Source organism: Ascidiella aspersa, chromosome 6, assembly GCF_963924565.1.
Source record: "Ascidiella aspersa chromosome 6, kaAscAspe10.2, whole genome shotgun sequence".
Classification (NCBI taxonomy): domain Eukaryota; kingdom Metazoa; phylum Chordata; class Ascidiacea; order Phlebobranchia; family Ascidiidae; genus Ascidiella; species Ascidiella aspersa.
In genome coordinates this window covers 3,042,065-3,062,270 of record NC_139452.1, presented here as the reverse complement: position 1 = coordinate 3,062,270, position 20,206 = coordinate 3,042,065, and the positions used below count along the sequence as shown (strand labels likewise).

At 37.3% G+C, this 20,206-nt stretch overlaps 1 protein-coding gene across 1 annotated transcript in view; it reads left to right on the top strand.

Moving 5' to 3' along the window:
* Positions 1-18,442: 18,442 nt before the first annotated feature.
* LOC146139171 (transforming growth factor beta-2 proprotein-like) overlaps positions 18,443-20,206 on the top strand; it is a 33,541-nt gene continuing 31,777 nt past the window's right edge. The window contains exon 1 of the mRNA XM_083391114.1: positions 18,443-19,028. Within this exon, the coding sequence (XP_083247240.1) occupies positions 18,551-19,028 (478 nt within the window). The 5' untranslated portion in view covers positions 18,443-18,550. The remainder of the gene's footprint in view (positions 19,029-20,206) is intronic.

Here is a 20,206-nt window from a genome sequence, read left to right as displayed (position 1 = left end):
TCCCTTGTCGCACTATAGGCTCAATTTGTTTGGAGTATACAATTGCACCGACAGAACTAAGATGGCATAAACAGTTAGCGACTATCCACTTCACACTATGCGTAACTCGCGCGCACACACAAGCACACACACAAGCGCATACACATGTAAACTCATTTGAATAACATGTTTAAAAAAAGTGTGACGGCTCTTCGTGGAATGCGATCTTAAAATGCCGTATGAACAACACCCTTTAAAGCAGGGCCCCAAGGTTTAAGTGGACGACCCACTTTGTCGCAAATGTTAAACATAAAATGTCTCGTTGATCTCGTTGACTACACGTGTTTGTAGTAGTAATTGTCGCTCAGTTGGGATTTGAGGTAATATACACTCAGTTGGGAATCGTATTCTTTGAGTTTGACATTTACTCATCGAAGGTCAGACAAAGTACAACACACATATATAGTAGCAACAAGTTGTTAAACGTTTTGTTGCCATCATTCGCGACGATAACATCATGTTTCTTAAGGTAACTTCTTTTAAACGCCTTGTTATGACGTAACTTGTGACGTCATATCGGAAAATCTTCATGCGTTTCGTCAGACAACTTTTTATGATTCCGGTATGTAATAGTTATTTTAGTTTACCACTGGTTTCAACATTAGGGATGTCCAGCAAGATTGGATCGGAGCCGATACCCGATGCCAAGTGGTTATCGGTACTCGTCCGATACTAGGGTGGTATCGGTACTCGACGGATACTAGGGTGGTGTCGGTACTCGTCCGATACTTGGGTGGTATCGGTACTTGTCCGATACTAGGGTGGTATCGGTACTTGTCCGATACTTGGGTGGTATCGGTACTCGTCCGATACTAGGGTGGTGTCGGTACTCGTCCGATACTAGGGTGGTATCGGTACTCGTCCGATACTTGGGTGGTATCGGTACTCGTCCGATACTTGGGTGGTATCGGTACTCGTCCGATACTAGGGTGGTATCGGTACTCGTCCGATACTTGGGTGGTATCGGTACTCGTCCGATATCAAATTAATAGAAGAGTTTCAGCCTGGATTTTCCAACCAGCAATTTTTATTGTGAGACACGAATTTATCAAAAATTATTAGGTTAACTAAAAGTAACTCATCTTATAACACTCAAAACAATTTTAACATATTTGGAAAACCTGACCTTTGAACGATTTCATTTCATCTATTTGCTTGTTTCAGCATATTAATGACGTCATTTGGTATTGGCTCAGATCGCGATACTTGTTGTCCAAAATATCGGTATAAAATCTCCAATATCTGAAATTTCCAATAACCCCAATCAACATGTACACAAACTCTATGGCTGTCAGTGTTGGCCCTACATACTGTTGGCTCTTGTCAAACCCCGCATAGGTTCCAAGTGAAACAAGGCAAAATCGAAAGTTTGCAAGTGCTCGCTAGCGTTGCAGTTTGACAGGAACAAACTTGAATGTGCTGCTGGGCCAACGCGATTTATGGACTTCGGATGTCGAAACCATCCACGGGAACCACGTTATTTGCTCAAGCCCCGAGTATTTGCATAGCAGAGTTCGCGGGGTCAAGTTCTCACGGTCACTAAAGAGACTTTGGTTTACTTAAGTGTGCTTTGAGCCTGAACGAAACTTAGTGTTGACATCCTTTAACTGCGTGTCATTACCATATAAGTACTTCAAGCGCTATAAGGCTGTAATGTCTTATTTTTGGTATATGAATATTCCTTATTTTATTGGTATATGCATGTTAGGAAATTGTTGTTTATATTTCGAGATAAATATTTGTCCTTATTTCAACGGAATTAGTCCTAATTTTGTCAAATATGAAAATAAAGAAACAATTGTAAATGTGAAAGCAACCCATTCATACTATCCTCTCTTTTAAGGGATATTTCGCCATGAAAAGTATAACTGTTTCAGACGGACTTTTTATATTTGTCCACGGACACATACTGCCACCTAGCGGATGAATTTAAGTTTGTTAAAATAATGTCCAAGCCAAATGTTAAGTTAAGGAAACGCGCGTATAATAATTTTGTCAGATGCAGGCGAGTTCAAGTGTTCTCATTAATTAAGAGGTATTTAATTTGTTGCAGTTGCAATTTATTTCGAACCTTTAAATTGAAAAATATACAAAACGAAAAAAGCCGTTTAGGATGTTCAATAAAGAAATGAATATCACGCGTTTGTTTAAAAAGGCTGATAGTTTAACACGACATTTTGAGCCGAATAGTAGCTACATGGTTCTTACGAAACAAGTAACTAACTTGAAACAATTTCCGGGGTGGTTGTCACGAACTTAACGTTGTTGACATTGTCCTTGATGATCAAAGGTACTCTACAGATTTCAAAACTAATTTACATCGCCCTGAAAATTATGACAGAGTCACGATATTTTAAGGAACGCGGATGTGGCCGAAATGTCAAGTTGGTTTAAGGCAGGGGTTCCTAAACCGGGGTCTTGGGGTTATATGGACTAGTTTTAAGTGAATGAATGCCTAATTAAAATATTTGTGCATAGTTTGAAAAATGGAAGGACAATTTCAAGAGAACAGAGTTTAACTACAAAAACACTTTGACGCCCTTTCCTTGAACGTATTTCAAGTTGTATTTTTTATTTTTGTATTTGTTGAACGTAAAACAGCAGGTGTCTTATGACGTCACCTATTTTATGTTAAACCTGGTCAACGCGAACTTAATATTTTTAGGGTTCTGTGTTGAAAAAGAAATAAAAATGGTTTAAGGGAACGTTCAAACAGCCACAAAAGCTATTAGAAAAGTTCAATAAATGCATATGGGGCATAACCCTTATTTTAAATACTAAGGGGTTATTTATACATTTTTACCCTGTTCCACAAATTTTAAAATACCCCCAAATTATATTTGCCTTGACAAACCGCATTAAAAGGCTTGTAGCACTGGGGTCCAACCTATTTTTCTTCTTTAGTCCGCGAGCCCCCGCCCCTGCCAAAATTGCACATTTGAGAGTAATTAGTCACGTGTTAAGAAGCACTATCCTACCACCTAGATCTGTGGCTCACCCAAAAAATACCCCACTTTGGTCAAAACGCTACGAACGTGACGTTCATGCCATGATTTGCACGCACGGACTCCCGTGTTCTACCATTCAAGTTCGTTTCACTCCATATCCTGTTGATAGTATAACGATCACGACACATTTACGCTTGAACGCCCCTCTATGAAGACAATGTGGCGTTACAAATTCTACAAACCTCTCTATAATGCAGAGTTTTGTCGGCAAGTATTGCGCCACTGGGCTTAATTAACCACAGCAAATCGTAATCGTTCTACTGAACACGAATTCGGTCACGCGACTAGAAAATGATTCAATTATTAATACTATCGTCGTTACCTCACTAGTATAAAGGATATTTTTAGTCAACCTGTAATGGGAAAGTGTCTAATGCTTAGCGATGTTCTAAGTCCGTTTTTTGTCAAAGAAACATACATGCATAAAATGCTGCAAAAATTTCCATGCTACAATTGTCCGACTGTATTATACTCTTAACATTGTCGTATACAAGTCATTTTAAAGTAAAATGAAGTCATTCGAAAAATAACTTGAGTCCAAGTCTAGTATATACCAAGTCAAGTGCAAGTCCTAAGTTGGCCAAGTCAACTCCGGACGCTACATGTGCCACCTTGTGAAACGAAATTTCACCCAACATTTGGCTTTCTATAACGATACACAACGGTGCGGTTTTACCTTATAGGCAGCACATTTGACGTTACTATAATTATTAGGGACGGTTAGTAATTCAATTGTTGGTATTTCTATACCGAATGTTTTTTTATATATTTTTTTTATAACTGCGCGTACTCAAGTCGTGTAGGGCCGCATTTTCTGTAACTTCTACCAAACATAAAACCTCTTAAAATTCGTCCTTAATTTTGACCGAATTTTTTTGACCTATCCACTCGATTTGCTAGTGCTTGTAAGTAATTGAATACCTAAGTAGCTTTTTCGCGGTCATAAAACAACTCCTTTCGAGTGGTAGCGGTGTCCCTTGCACGTTAGAAATCAGTCAGTTGTAAGCACGTATGACGTAAGTTGGCTGAGTGGGCGAATCGAAAAAGTTAAGTGGGGCACTAACACCCTTTAAAATTACGTCATTGCATCCTGGGTCTACGGGTCCTAAGTTTGTATTGTAGACTTGTAGTGCAATATTTATAGCTGATGTCTCGGGCAAAATTGAGACCTTCTCATACCTAATGACGTCATTATTATATGGTCAAATAAGTAAAACTGATTGAAAATGTTTTAATATATAAATTGAAATATTGCATTTTAGGTTTTTAAGCAAAATATTGCCTTAGCGCTTGGAAACTTAAATATATTTGATTTGTTTATAAGCTATTTCCACAAAAAAACTTTTTATAGTGGAAAACTATTTTTATAAGTCGCAAATCATCGATGGAATTTCTGTATTAATTTAGTGTCGGTTCGGCGCCCTTGCCACACTAGTTTTGGCAGATACTTGGTATCGGCTATGGATTACGATCCAAAATTATCGATCATAGTTATACAGGTCCATGAAGACTACTTGGCTTGCTGCTCTCATAACAATTATTAATATTTAGCAGATAAATTGGAAAAATTTAGCGGAAAATGAGTAGTATTAGTGGTTTGTGAGTTCATCGCTTATATTTTGACCATCTCAGTTTTTACAAAACAGTGCCAACAACGTATCGACGTCATGTAAAGGTCGCTCATGCATATTATTGTAAATCAGATCTAACAAATCTAAATTCCACGCAATACAAGTGAGGTAACAGGTTAGAAATACTTTTATGTACATAAGGTCTAGAAATTTTATGCGTACTACGAAGTTTAGCTTACCTTTCATTTCACGCATGTTGGACAAAATTTTCTGCCAAGCAAGTTTTGTTGGCCACTAGGTGGCGTAAATGATACACAATTTTGTAAATTAGTTCCAAAATTTTCGTGCTTGTGATTGTCGTTAATAATTAACGGGGTAAAATTCGTTTGCGGAGACGTTGCAGAGTTTTGTTTTCTTTGGTAAAATTTATTTTTGTTTTATGTTATACTCAAATCTTCCAATGCATTCAAGTTGTTTGATCCCAAAAGAGCTCGCAACAGATCGTTCTGCATTCTTTGTATGTTTATACGACGTCGACTTACTAAATGCGCGAACCATTTATAGATTTTAAAGGTTGGATAATCCCTTGTTGGTCTCACGTAGTTAGCTTAGATATGACGTCATAAGGTTTAAGTAGGCTCCACCTTAGACTTGCGAAGGAGAATTAAAGCCACAGATAAAGCCGAAAGGAGATATGGATTTAAGAAATGTCTGGATGTGTCTATTCTGAAACTAGAGCCACAGAATAGTGGTTTTTAGTTCTCAATTGAATCGATTTGTTTAGAAGAAAAGATTATGCCTTCTTCAGAAAAGGTATAGTGTAGGGTTTTAATTACCTAACATAATTTTGTTTTGAGATCCGTAGTTTTGCGTGAGTTCTGGTGAATTAAATAGTAAAATATTTGTTTAACATTTTAACATTTAATCAGAAGTATATAATTAACTGTAGCTTGATAATAAATTGCAAAGCCATAAAGGTCGAGTAGATCGACATCATCTTGATTAAGACGTTTCGATACGAACTTGTAGCATCTTCAGTTAATGTAACTGAGAAGCATTTCAAGTCAATGTGCGTCTCAGTCACACTAACTGAAGATGATACGAGTTTGTATCGAAACGTCTTAATCAAGATGCTGTCGATCTACTCGACCGTTTTGGCTTTGCAATTTATTATCAAGCTAAATTACAGATCCGTGCATAGTGTACCTAACTGTGGTTTAATATCGAAAATACCTTTTTCGTTTTCCCAGGTCGCAATGCCGGCAACGTTATTTAATACATTTTATCCTGGATTTAATCTGGTCTAAAAAAGCATATAGTTTTAAAAATACTTGTTTAAAAGTTTACGCTTAATTTAAATGCAAACTAGTACAGCATTCGTATGCTGCATTGCCATCAGCTCAAAATTTGTTACGTTTGGCAAAACGGGATAATGAACAAAAGTTGCGGGACCACGCAGAAATCTATGGTGATGCCAAAAGGGTAAAAACAACATTGAAATTGCCGGTAATGAAAAAACCTTTCGCCGGACCACACAGAAATCTATACGTAGGCCAAATAATTAAGAAAAAATGCGTAATGAAGAAAACCTTAGGCGGACCCATACAATCTACGGTCTCATGAAAAAAGGTTAAAACTGTTGAAACAAATACAAACAAGCAGGACCACACAGAAATCTACACTGACGCAAAACAGGTTAAGAACCACTGAAATTAATGAAAAAAATGATGGAGGGACCACATAGAAAAAAAAAACTGTGTCACCCAAAAGGTTAAAAATCACTAAAATTATTGACAAAAAACCTACACATAGAAGGACTACACAGAAATCTACAGTGATGCCCCAAAATTTAAAAATCATTGAAATTGCCGGTAATAAAAAAAACTTAGGCGGGGCCACACAGAAATCTACAGTGACGCCCAAAGGGTTAATGACCTCTGAAATAAATGAAAAAAAACCTTAGGCGGAACCGCATAGAAATCTCTACGTATCGTGTGCGCGTGTCGGCGGCTTCAGACTTGTACGGAGCCCGGCGCAGATAAACATCACACTTAATCGCAACCTGATCGAACCGCAACAGCAGGCAATAAACCTACGGCTGCTAGTCATTGATCTTCTGGCGACAGTTGACCCCGCCTCTGTATATTGTTGTTGTGTTGGCCGGGGCTCTGCTACAATGATTGTCAAACTGTTTGTGCCGAGAACAAGTGCGTCGCGCGAAATATTAAGTGTTTTTTGGGCGAATATTAACAATAAAACTTGAAGTTTAAAAACCCGATAAACCAGGATCAAATAGTTTTTAGTGGAATATATATTTCGCCTATACTGGCATCGTTAGTGGAAAATCATTCAAATTAAGCGACTGACAACGCCATTATAGGCGAAATATATGTCCCATTAAAAAATGTCTGATTCTGATTTTAACTCAGGTTTATAAACTTGGAGTTTATTGTTAATATACGCGTCAGTGGATTCCATGAAGTTACGCCCTTTTATATATATATATATTTGGGAAATTAATATTTTGTATTACAGCAATTCAGGTAGGAGGCAGCTAAAATGTTCGGACTTTGTACACCATCTTTCAGGTAACTTAAAATGCTATGGTATGTGTTAAGCGCGTCGTCAAGATATAATTGTTTTGTTTTGTAAAAAGTGTGCTTCAAATGAGTCTCAAAAAGTGTATTTTTGTAGATAAATAGTTTATTGTTTCAGTAGGCTTACAGGCAAGTATGTGACTCATGTATGTGAATACACACTATCAACATAGATAACCGATCATAACATTATCGTATAAACTTATTGCCTTGCAGTGTAGCAAGAATCATTGCCAAGATATAGTTGAACTGTTTTGTTGGAAGTGTGCCGCAAATTTAGTTTCAAGGCTAAAGTTGGAGGGATTTTTCAGTGGTTTGTTGTTTTTTTGTGACGCTTAGTTCAGCTCTAAAACTTAACCTTCATACACAATATAAGGTTTCTACGCTGTAAGCAAATGTTTAAGGAAGGTGATTTGGCAGAGTTATAAACGCTTCCATTTGAAAGAAGGGATTCAGATTTAATGAAAGACTACCTTGAGAAAAAGAGTTTTAGAATTTATAGCAGTGTTTCTCAACCTTTTTTTCGTATATGATAGTTATAAATAAAAGATAAAGTTGTTTATTTGTTGAATTTACGCTGCTGTTTGCTCAGAAAGAGTATTTTAACTACAATAAACTTCTACGTAATTGCATGGGCAAAGTTATAATAAAACATTTATACATTTTAGCAAACTGTTTTGCAAGTGCTCTCTCTCTCTTTGTAATAAAATGCAGATTGCGAAAATTAAAATGATTTATTCTATTTTATCTTAATATTTTCTGTCATTATTTATACGTTTATTTTTAAAGGTTCCGAAAAATTCAGTTCGTAGCAAAGAAAACAAAATTCAAGTATCCATGCGCTCTTGCACACTGGGTTCATCAGATAAGAGCTGTTGTTGCAGTTAAAATGATTGAGGTAATATGGCAATGATTCGTGTGGCACAGAAAGGTAGATTTAAGCAACTGATTTGAGCAAGGGGCAGTTTCTGGCAAATATCCGCTCTTTGCTAGCAGTTTTATGTTGGTTATTTGCGCAAAGTTAAAATTACAACTTCGACGATTTGGGCGGCCAACCTGCCATGATAACGTTGCTAATTAAGCTATGTTGTAGCACGGAACCCTGTTTTATTTTTTAAGATAAATTCTGTTGCGAATTTTACTTCATTAATGTGAGATTTCAACCTTAAACATAAATATTTTATAAGTCAATGCTTTTAGATTTGCCCTACTTTTGAAATTTTTGAATCTGATAAGCTTCGCAATTTCAGAAATATGTCAGCTTTTCGCAATAAAATCTATTATAATGAATTGTCTGCAAAAGGACCATCCGTTCAAATAATAACCGGTGACCCATTGTGTCTCAACCTTTTGGTCGCGACCCAAAATTGGGTAACCGTTTATTTCGTTTGGGTCGCCGACTGCAGTAGTTTACATGGGTAGATTTATTGAAATTGCTTCTGATCAAGATTTATCTAAACCAAAGCAACACGAATACACCATATTTATCAAATCGCACTGAACAATGCTAATCAGTAATGACTCATGTTTTTTTTTTCGATTACAAAATGTTCAGTAAGATAATAATTGGATCGCCAAAGTTTCGCTGTTATTTAGTTTTGGGTTGCCGTAAAAAAAGCTTGAGAAACTCGGGCGTAACCAAATATGGCCAGGATAACTCTCAGCAGTTTTAAGTGAATGTTTTAAGATTTGACCGAGCTAATCAGCCTTCTATTTAAGAAAACTGTCAGCTTTCACTATTAATTCTAATTATTATAATGAATTATATACAAAAGGCGTACAAAGACACTTCCCATATTTAATAAATTCGCCATAAATAATGTCAGTCACTTATGCTTTCTTCACTTAAAAACAGTTCAGTAAAGATAATTGAGTCAGTTTTAAGTCAATGTTTTAGATTTGCCCATTTTCAGAAAACTGTAAGGTTTTACTATCAAATCTATTTAAAAAAGGCGAATGCATCAGTTAAACTAATAAATCCCGCAACCAAACATGTACAGAATATCTCCAGCAGTTTAATGCCAATGTTTTTCGATTTGCACGACAAACCAAAAAATACACAACTTGTTCGGTTTTGAAAGCTTAACAACTTAAGAAGGTTGCGAATTAAAGTGGCCGAGTGTTCTTAATCCCTCTTCCCTTGTTATCCGCCACCTCCGAGCTAGTAAGGGGGTAATTAAGTAGTTGAGCCTGGCTAGAGGGTGGCAGTTCTAGCCAGATGATTAGGCGCGTTTTGCTGTTATCCTGACCGCAAATTGACTACCCGCCTAACCTGAACAGTGAACAGCTAAGGGGCGTCACTTACTAGGGCTCGTTATGGTTTGTGTGAATGGCCGAACTGTGTTGGTGCGGACGGGACTACTTGAGTCGCATATTAAATCGCCCGTCGCTTCATTGAGTGAGCGATTAGGGACGCTCTAGTTCCAACAGATACGTGATTTAGACCAGGTAGGCAAAAAGCCGTTTCTTAGTATTAAACAGGGAAAACTCAGTTCAAAACCTAAACAAGATACAGGATCATATATTTTTAAAGAGCCTTTGTATGTATGTATTTTACTGCAATTACAGGTGGTGAATATGCCGTTGAAATAAATACGTGCCCTTAAAAAATGTCTGATCCTTTTAAATTTTGGATTTGTTGTTAATATACGCGTCAGTCAGCGGAACAGTAATCGACAAGCAGAGACCTGCTGCCAATGGTTGTCGTTTCATGTTTCATAAACACCGTTTTATAATTTTTAACATTAGTATGATACAACTATAAAATTGTTTTTTAGCAAATTGTTAGTGAGTATTATATCAGCAAATTAAAAATGTTCAGTTTCACATTTTTGTTTTAGTTTGTAAAGCAAAAACGTAGAAAAAGCAAGAAAGTTTTAGTCAAGGTGTCCTTATGTATACAGAAACCTGTTACATAAAAAAGTTTTTTTTTCATGTTAAGATGGCCGCTAACAAGGATTTACAAATAAAGTTGACTTAAAATGGGGATTTTTTAGTCGTTATTATTTTACACAAATGTTCTAAAATGATTTTGTGTATAGCTCTATAGGTCTTGCTAACTAAATATATTGTTGGTTTTTCCTAATATATTATTATTTTGGGTTGAAGTTTTCTTTTATGACTTGACTTGGACATTTAGTTCGCAAATGGCTAGAAATCTTGGAAAATGACTAGACCTGGGCTTAACTTGCTATTGGTTTAAAAACTACTTGGACTAGGCATTTATAAGACATTCGTACACTTCGCCTAATATAAATATTAAATATGTAATTTGTTTGATATGTATATTTGTTTCAACAACGTGGTGTCTTTCCTGATCCGTCTCACAAACTCTATATTCCCACGCTATAGGCGCCAGGCCCTCCCAAATTTTCCAACCGCGGTGATTTGTTCGCCACTTCCTGCTTTAATTGCTTCGATTTCGTAGCCCGGGTGTGTTTAAACAGATTTCCCGCCGATCTACGCCCTTGGAAATGCTCTCGGACAAACCAAAGCACGTCAAGTAATCCCTTAAAAGCTACAATAACTAATGAGCACAGGACGGTCGCGGTTTAAGCTAGCGAAATTGCAATTAGAAGTGAGACGACTTTTGGGGGGGTAGGAACCCCAGGGGGTGCTTGTTTTAGGGACACCTGACCCCGTCCAGCTGGGGCACTTGGCCTTAATGGCGCGTTTCAAGTTTGTCGCGCGTCCATTGTCCGCAAATTAAGGCTATTATCGTCGCCTGCCTAGCATTAAGCTCAAGAGCCGGCTGAAGGTTTTGCAAAAACATTTGGGCGCCCGGGTGTGATAATGGCGTGACCCCTGTGACCTTGGGGCCCCCTGGGGTATCGCGTCGTGCGCGACAAAGTCGTATCGCTTGCCCCCCTTCACCCCCTTAACCGTGCACCCCCTGAAATTGCGCGTTTTTAGAGATGAGCATTGTGCACACAGTGGCAGGAATTGCACGAATGCTAAGGTTTCTTGCCAGAAAATCCGGTATTTTTTTGCTGCCAAGAGATTCCTGTCGGTCCTTGAATTGTTTTATGGTAAATCACACTAAAAACGAGCGATACATACGGGAATTACGCATTATGGTTTCTGCATGTTGAAAAAATAATTTTAACAGAAGATTTTTGCAGTGTTTAAGCCCTGTCAATTTGTTTGTTAAAAAGTTAAATCAGAAAGTTAAAATTCAAGTAAAACCAGATTTACAAAAAAAATAGTTTAAGGCAATTCGTTCTTAACACATAGCACTTCAAATTACAGGATATTAAAGTATTAAATTATAGTTAAAATCTTCTATTACGAGCAACCATTTCGCACAGAAAAAACACCTATAAACTGAAAAAACTTTCAATTTCACAAATTGCGTCAGAAAGTTACGTTAAAATGTTTTGTATTTTCGAAATAAAAGCGGAAAACACTCGCATGAAGCGTAAAAGCATTTTTGTTTAGTATAAACTGGCCAACTTTATGTGTTGTAAAGTCATTAACCAAAACGTTTTGCCCTGTCATAGGGTTAATGCCTATTAGCTGGTTCGCCTGCAATCGATTCGTTTTGCAACAGACAAAAATGAGTACTGGGATTTTACTAGCGAAAAAAAAAGGTTGGGAATTATCTTGCGAAGAGTGCCTTTGTGTAGTTTTTAAGTGGCGCGTTGCAGGGGAGGCGCCAAACGACTGCGGTTTCACTTGCAAACTTTTAATTAAAAGTTCCCAGAGCCACAAAAGTGAAGCCATGACTTTATTCTGAGGGAAAACGTATTGAGCTGCGGGTTTAGCTTTCTTCGGGTTTTGCGGCCTTGAAAATGTTGTTGGTTTCATTGTAAAAACTTGAAATTGTTTATGCTGCATTTCATAACACTAAACATAAGAAACATAGCTTTTTTGAACCGAATAGTCGAAAGTTGTCTTTTCTAGTAGATATAAGCATTACTATAGATGCCGTAAATGTCAGAAACACTATTAAAAGTACTTTAGGGGCATGTAAGGTTTATTTATAAATTATAGCTACAGCGGGTTTAAGATAGAGGCACACCTGTTTAGTGGGCTTTGGAGTTTTGTTTCAACTTCAACAGCAGCTATGCATCCATAAGGATAATGATTTCTTTGTATAGGTCCCAAACATACAGAAATTTGACAAACCTTCATTTAAAATTTCCAACACCCGAAAAGTAAAGCCTTTCCAAAAATGAAAAGCACACAGTATGGTCTTTATCGTACGATTTTCAGGCTTTAAACAGCTGGTCAACATGTATATGTAGAGTTATTAGAATCATATCTACAAAGGTGAGAAGTTGCAGATACAGTATGTATAAAAACACCACTTAACTCCAAAAAAATTATAAAACCACCGTTTTAACCGCAAGACAAACTGTATATAGAATCCCAATCGGCAACTTAATTATTTTTAGGGCGTGCTGTCATGAAGTAGGTTGGATAAAAGTTGGGTGTGATATTACAGCGTCTATCTTTATCGCAATCTCGCTATAGGACTGCTGGTCATGCGAAAATCCCACGCACCTTTGCAAAGGCGACTTTCCGACTCCGTAGTCACGTCATGCAGCAAAACCGTGGCTTTTTTAACATGAAGTGTTTGGTGACACCGGGATGAGTTACAAGGGCACACTTCAAGAGGGGTTGTGTTTTCGTGTGGTTTTTTACACCTGAACGCTACAAAAACGCGATGGGAAAATATCAAAACCTTTGCGTTTGAAGCGCTAGATACGTGCAAAGTAGATTCCGTGGGAATTTAGGGTTTTATAAAAATCGAAAAGGGCTTCACGGCCTGTTACCTAACCCAGTGCTTCTTATCGGTCGAGCTATGGAAGTTTACTAGGTGCGCCGCGGGCACAACAAAAATATTTTAACATATAGAAGCAATTTTTTTTTGGTTAACTTATTGAACCCACCTTAATTTCAAGATATCGCCGCGTTTATAAAAGTTTAATCACTATGCCCAAAGAAGCAAAAATACACGAAATTCAAACATTCAAAGGCAATTTTTTTTGGATATAACGCCAAATTTGCTTCAAAGTTAAGAAGTTTAGTTACCTCCAGTTGTTAACCTAACTATTCATTTACCTTTTTCTTTCAAGTAGAAACCACTTGGTTGGATCACAAATAATTGCTTAAAGCCCAATAGTAACTTTATATCGAATCGGCAGCGATATTATCATAATGTCCTATCGCACCCTCGAAATTTAAAGTTTGGGCAACTTAAACAATATAAAAGCGTTTTTCCTAACATCCAATGAATGGCAAATTACTAAGTTGCACTCTGGAGTAAAAAAGATTAGGAAACACTCATCTAAAGATAAGCAAAACTTGTTGTACATGTTACGTTAGGCCTATTGGCAATAAAGTTATGAGGAAAAACATAAGAGTGCAACATTTTTTCCGTTCTTCAGATGTAAGATGTTAATTGTACACTCAAATATTTGGCCAAACTGTCAGGCCTAGTACTCGTGTTAGTTATTTCTGCCCAATTCACTATATAGTAGAGTAATTAGACGTTTAAAGTTACACAAACTGTCTCTTACATTTATTCAACGGTTTTTCAAAATATAGCGTTAAGTTCAGCTACAGATATGGTTATTTTGAAATGCTTGAATGAAATAGTGGCGGTCACTGCAATTGTTTGAACAGTCCCAAGGTCAAACTTCAAAAAACCGGGCAGGGGGTGCATTGCGTTATTTGAAGTGCTCTTTTAAAATTATTTCTGGGTATAAAATCTATCCATAGCATGCATGAAATTAGTCTAATGATACAACTGAAGTCATTTTATTCTCGTAAAACTGTATAAAGCCTTTTAAAGACTGGAATTTTGTGTTTTCGAACTAAACCAGGTGCTACAGAATGACTTCTGATAAAAACTCTAGCAAACGTGCCGCCAATTTTGCAAATGTTTTCGGTGCAAACGTTGCGGACACCTGCGACATATACTTGCTTCTTAGAACGCACGGGAAAAACTGTCCATTAAAACTGTAGCCGTTTTTCGCTGGAGCATTGATTTTACGATAATGCCATTTTGGCCACTTTGACTTTTAAAAGTATTTTTGAACCCTTGTTGCTGGTATTCGAAATGTGATTAGAATCAAAACGGCTTGTGGTCAACAAGTATAAGTTTTCTTTAAGTATACGCAGTGTTGGAAACAAGTATAAGTTTTCTTTAAGTATACGCAGTGTTGGAAACAAGTATAAGTTTTCTTCAAGTATACGCAGTGTTGGAAACAAGTTATTTTAAAATCCCACCCAAGTAATTTGTAAAAAAACTTTAGATCCAAGTAAAGTTTAAGGCATAATGGTTAAAGGTTGCAGTAACAAATATGTTGAAAATGAATAAAGACTTACTTGAAACGTTTAAAATACTACCTGCACTTCTGTATGGGCTTTGATATTTTTTACTACGTCCGAGTAAAGTCTTTTTGAATAAACAACAAATCAAGTCAAGTCCCAGTCCAAGTCATTATTAGAGCAAGGCAACCTAAAGTCTACAATTGTGTATGGGCTTTGATATTCTTAGTACGTCCCAGTAAAGTCTTTTTTTTGAATAAACAACAACACGTTGAACTTCCAGAATTGATTAACTTGTCGGTTTATCACCATTATCTCGGCCTAAAAATAGTAAAAACGCAACATATAGCAAGCGAACTGTTTTACATACGAAACTTAAGTCATGTCGTTGACTTTAGCCATCACAACACTGCGCAAATTTATACTATATGAATAGCGTATATATTGCACAATAGTTCACGTGGATTGTAAGAAGGCGTTAATTTTATTTACCAAATGCAAATACAAGTGTAGTGATATCAGCTGCTTCGTATGTACACAGGGGGCTACACTAGCTGGGAACAGGTGCACTTTAAAAGTCACCCAATATAAAAACGTGTGCTATTTACATAAAAATAAAAGCAGCTCAGAAAGCCATAACAGGAATATGAAAAGCCATATAGAAAAAGGTAGGCTAACCTTTTGAATGATTAGACGTAGAAGGAATATCAAAAGCACATATAGAAGAATATAGCATTTTGAATATTTCGAATATATTTTTATAGTTAAAAATGAATAACGATTTATTCGAAACGTTCACAAAATACAGCTTACTTCTGTATGGGCTTTTAAACTCCTACTACGTCTAACCGCAACCTTCAACCATTAAACAGTTGTTACAATTTTACAGCTAAGCCGTGGCCCAATGTAGTCCAGATCTTCTGTATCAAATGCCACAAAACACACAACGCCCGTGTCAAAATCGACCTTTTGAGACCGCGTAAGCGAAGCGGTTTTTTGCAGAAGACGATCAATCTTAGCAGCTTTATGGGCGCTGAAACGATGGGCGATTTGGGGCCAGATTACAGTTTCTCGAGCAAAGCGCCAGCACCTATTTTAAAACCAGGTTTTGTGCTTTTTTAATTCCTTTAACTTAAGCAATTTAAGTTTTGTCACATTGATTTGAATCGTTTCAGTCAATTTACAGGGCCACTTTTCTGAATAAACTGGACAACATTTAGAGTGGATGGTGGGTAGAGTTTTAGGCTCCACTTTTAATTTCAGGCACATTATCGTTTACTAAAAAGAAAGTAGAATGCTTTACATCGCTGGGACGAACTAATAGGCCAAGTTGCAATTTTATTAAACAAGTATATACGATATCAATGCTATTAAATTCTCTAATCAGACTGGACCAGCTCAATATACCGTCTAGTACACCAGTATTGTAAGACATGCTGTTTTTAGAGCAATCTTTAGATTCGAGCGTGTGCAGTAAAGCGTAAGAAGCAAGGGGGAAACGATATTCACGTGACCCATGGGAAAAAGAGCGCCTCGGTTTTGCTCCTCCTCCCGCCCTGCTCATTTTGCTCCTCGCTCTCTGTAAACCGATTCTGTCGGAATCGCGCCTAGAGAAGAAGTTTCGCCTCAATCGTAAAAAGTCCGTCCTTTTGAAAGCGAGCAATTGCAACACAGAAGCGGCTGCTGACGCTGTAACGCGCGCGTGCTCACGCAAATGCGCGGATATATATGAGGGCGGCGTGCGCGAAATTGTCGCCAAACTTCGAGGGCTGTCCGTCGGCAAGGAGAGAGGTGGTTCGAGGCAGAACGAGATATTTCGAGTCGAGAAACTAGAGGAATATAAAAGCTGCGAATTTTGATCTGATTTGTGAATTGCTTTGGTGTAAACTCGCGTTTTTATCTAGTTAGGATTTAGCGTTGGTCTAAAATCTCGACCAGTGTTTCTCAACCTTTTCTCGCAACTTTTGGTCGCGACCTAAATACTAAACTAAAGGATTATGATGCGAATTCTGTTCGGACTGGCTTCGGTATAACTTTCGCTTTTATCCAGTTAGGATTTTGAAGCTGGTCTAGAATCTCGCCAATGTTTTTTAACCTTTTTTGTGGCGACCTAAGGCTTAAATGCAACAGCGAAGCTTTGGCGAGCCAGTTAAACTTATTATTGCTCGCCCTAAAATACTCGGCTTTTTGTCAAAGGTGCAGTTCCAGAAATGTATTTTAACCAAGAAACGACAAGCACGGCGTAAGTGTTGGACACAATTAGCGTAAAACATAACGAGTTTCGGAAATAAAAAGTTGAAACTTGTTATAAGTGACTAAAACAGACATTAGCATGAATGGGCGATTTAACCAACTCAAAAGTCGACGCAATTTTGGGTCGCGACCTTAAGGTTGAGAAACACCACACTAGACGAAAATGCTGCGAATTCTCATCTGATTTGTGGATTACTTGCGTGTTCTAATTTTATTTTTGTTTTCGTCTAGTTAGAAGTTTTTTTTACTGCTATTCGTTTCATAGCGTTTTTTTGGAATCTAATTCCGTTTTTAATGCTATTTTGTTTTACAGTCGTAACACGCCTTTTGGAATGAAGTTAAATTATTTTTTTTACCTTTTTATTGGAAAAATAACGGTTTTACCCAAATTGATTGTGTATCGAATCAATGTAATTCTAGTTTATATTTTAGTTCATTTTTAAGTGATGATGATACAAGTGCGTATCAAGACGTCTTCATCAATATGATGCCGATCTACTTGACCTATTTAACGTTAACGTTAATTTTCAAGCTAATTTAGTTTATATTTTTTTAGTTTTGCGAATTCGGTAATTATATTCTAATTCGGAAAACAAAAAGCTTTAATTTTAATTTTAGTTCCAAAGAGCTGAAACGTTCTAGTTGTCCGGGTTTGGTTCTGTAGCTCAGTCGCCGAGTAAATGTCGGTAAAATTGCATCCTTAATTGCCGCAATATTGTCGACTGCGGAGCCGGGCTTCCAATCGCCGATACATGAAAGTTCAGCATTGGCGCGCGTGTTGTGGTTTTCTTGATTTGGTAGCGTTCGCTGCTGATGGAATTGGAAAGCGTCGGAAAAGCGTATATTATATTTTGTACGAAGTTTTGTGATTTCTACGGAAATTCGGTTTCGTTAAGTTAAGATTGTAAATAGAAAGACTAAAATAACAAGTTTTATTTAAAATAAAAGCAAAGCCCATGCAGTAGTAGGCAGCTTGTTTTCAATGTTTTAAATATTTATTGATTTCATTTTAGCTAAATTAATTTTAGCGAACCTTAGAATGGATCTCACGAGCTTACGTTATCGACCAATTCGCGAGAAATTTTTCAGCGGAGTTTGCAAGGCAGATATCACGTGTGTTTTTCGACATTTTGAAGTTAGAAGAGGCGTTTTTAGAGGTTTTGTTTTCGATTGTAGCGCACAAAAGTTCCTATAAATTGACCACAATTCAGATATATCGAGGTCTCCATTTGTTGAAATGCTATACGTCAGTGGTTATTAATCTTTTATGAGGGGTAGACCCTCTTCCATCTACCCTCGACACTTTGTGGCCCCTTTGCTCGCTATTTGTTTAAAATAATGCGTTACGGAGTCTTATAACGGGGGTGTCTATGAGTCGTCCCAACAAAAATACGTCTGCGTGTGTTAAAAAAAGTGTCATACGCGTTTTCTTTTAGATGTACATTTTATGAGATGATTATATCTGGGTTTCTCTTGATGAAACTTTGAATCAATTATCAATTAGGACCAGGTTAATTAATCAATACGCACCAGGTTAATTACTCCACTCAGGCTTTTTTAAGTTTAACCAGCTTACTGATGTATTTTACGAGGGTTGTTAACTGAAAGTTTACTTGTTTAAAAGCAACTTAACAAGACGTTGAAATTTAAAATAAAAAGTATCATACCTTTAATTTGTTTTATGTTTTTCAGATCGCAAAGTCGAATGGGTCTTTTGAAAATAGAGTGAAAACAAAGTTAAGTAAACGATAGATTTTTACCTAAAACCTCATCCCACACGACAGAACAAAAAAAAGCGAAAGAAATGCCCGAAACCAGGACAATCAAGACTCAAACTCTTCTCATCCTCACGCTCTCTACCTTCCTTACCGCAAGTCTAATGCCACAAAACGCGACCGGTTGCGGGGTTAACTTCGAAAAAATGCGCAAGCGGCGAATAGAGGCAATCAGAGGTCAGATCCTCAGCAAGCTTGGCTTTACGCACCTGCCAAGCCAAGAACTGCCCCCGCCCGACAGTTTAACAAGAGAGGTTGAGGCTCTGTACAACCGCACGCGGGACTTTGTGCTCGACCAAGCCCGCAGAAAACGCGAGAGCTGCCAGGAGCCAGAGGATAGCTACTATGCCCAGGACATCTCCATTGTGTACATGCAGAACCCGCAGGAGGGCCGCGGCGCCGATGGAACCGGTGGCGCCAGGGGAGGTTTGGAAACGAGGGAACCGGGCCCCCACATTCAGAACAGAGGCCGGAAAGACCCTGGAAGGCCGGAAAGAGCCTCACCACGTAAGTAGCTCCTCGGTGTATAGTTCAAATAAATGTTTCAGGTGTATTGCAATAAGTACTTGCAAGTTTTACAATTTTAAAACGCTTTTACGAAGGCTAAATATGTACTACTTTAACGTTGTAGTTAATTAAAACATATTTCGGAAATATAAAAATGATTTGAGAATGATTGTAAACAAGGCATTTTAAAATGACTTTGTTTTACAAAATAACTTAAGTCAAAGTTTTGCAAAATAAGTCTAAGCTGAGTCATTGTCAAAGTAACGATAGAAGGGTTTCGGGTGTATTGAAATAAATACTTGCAAGTAGCTATTAAAGTTTTTTTATATATTTAAAACGCTTAGAAGGATACAAAATAACCAAAACACATTTTCGGGGGCCGATGTTTAATAGTTGAAATAAGTAAGTATTTCGGGTGTTTAGAAGTGGCTATTAACGTTTTATTTAGACGCTTCTAAGAACTTCCATGTTTATTAGTTTATAGTTGACCAAAACACATTTCGGAGTATAAAAAGATTTGGAAAGATTGTTATAAAGTCATTTCAAAATGGCTTTGCTTCCAAGCAAGTCATGTACAAAATAGTCCAAAGTTTGCAAAAGAACTTAAGTCCGGATTAAGTTCTTTGCAAAACAACTTAAGTTTAGGTCAAGTCTTTTATAAGCCTGCTACCAAAATCCATTGTGTTGTCCGGTAAGAAATTTTATATTGATCCGGTGCGACACATTTTGTTCTTTCACCTGATGTGCGGTAGACGCCTGTGATTTGAGGGTTGAGAGCGTGCGGTGGCGAGATCGCGGGATTTTCGGGACCGGGATCAAAGGCTGTAAAGTATGGGGCGCGTTAGGCTTATGTTTTTTACAACAAAAAACGCTTACCGTCGTTAAAAAGGCAAATAAGAAAATATAAGAAATGTGAACGCTTTGTTTTAAAGCACTATTATGAATAAACATGATTTTTCAACACATTGACAACACAAATTGCACCCATCTGCAAACGTTTGAGTCTGTATGTTATCCTGCTAAATACTACAAAATTTATTTTCCAAATGTTGCATTTTTCTCCTGATTAATAACCCTGTGCCTAAAACAATAAAATATGTGTCAGGCAAAGATGCTATAAAACCTGCGAAAAATTTCAATTACACTCAGGCAAAAGTGCAAAACCATCCCTGAAAACA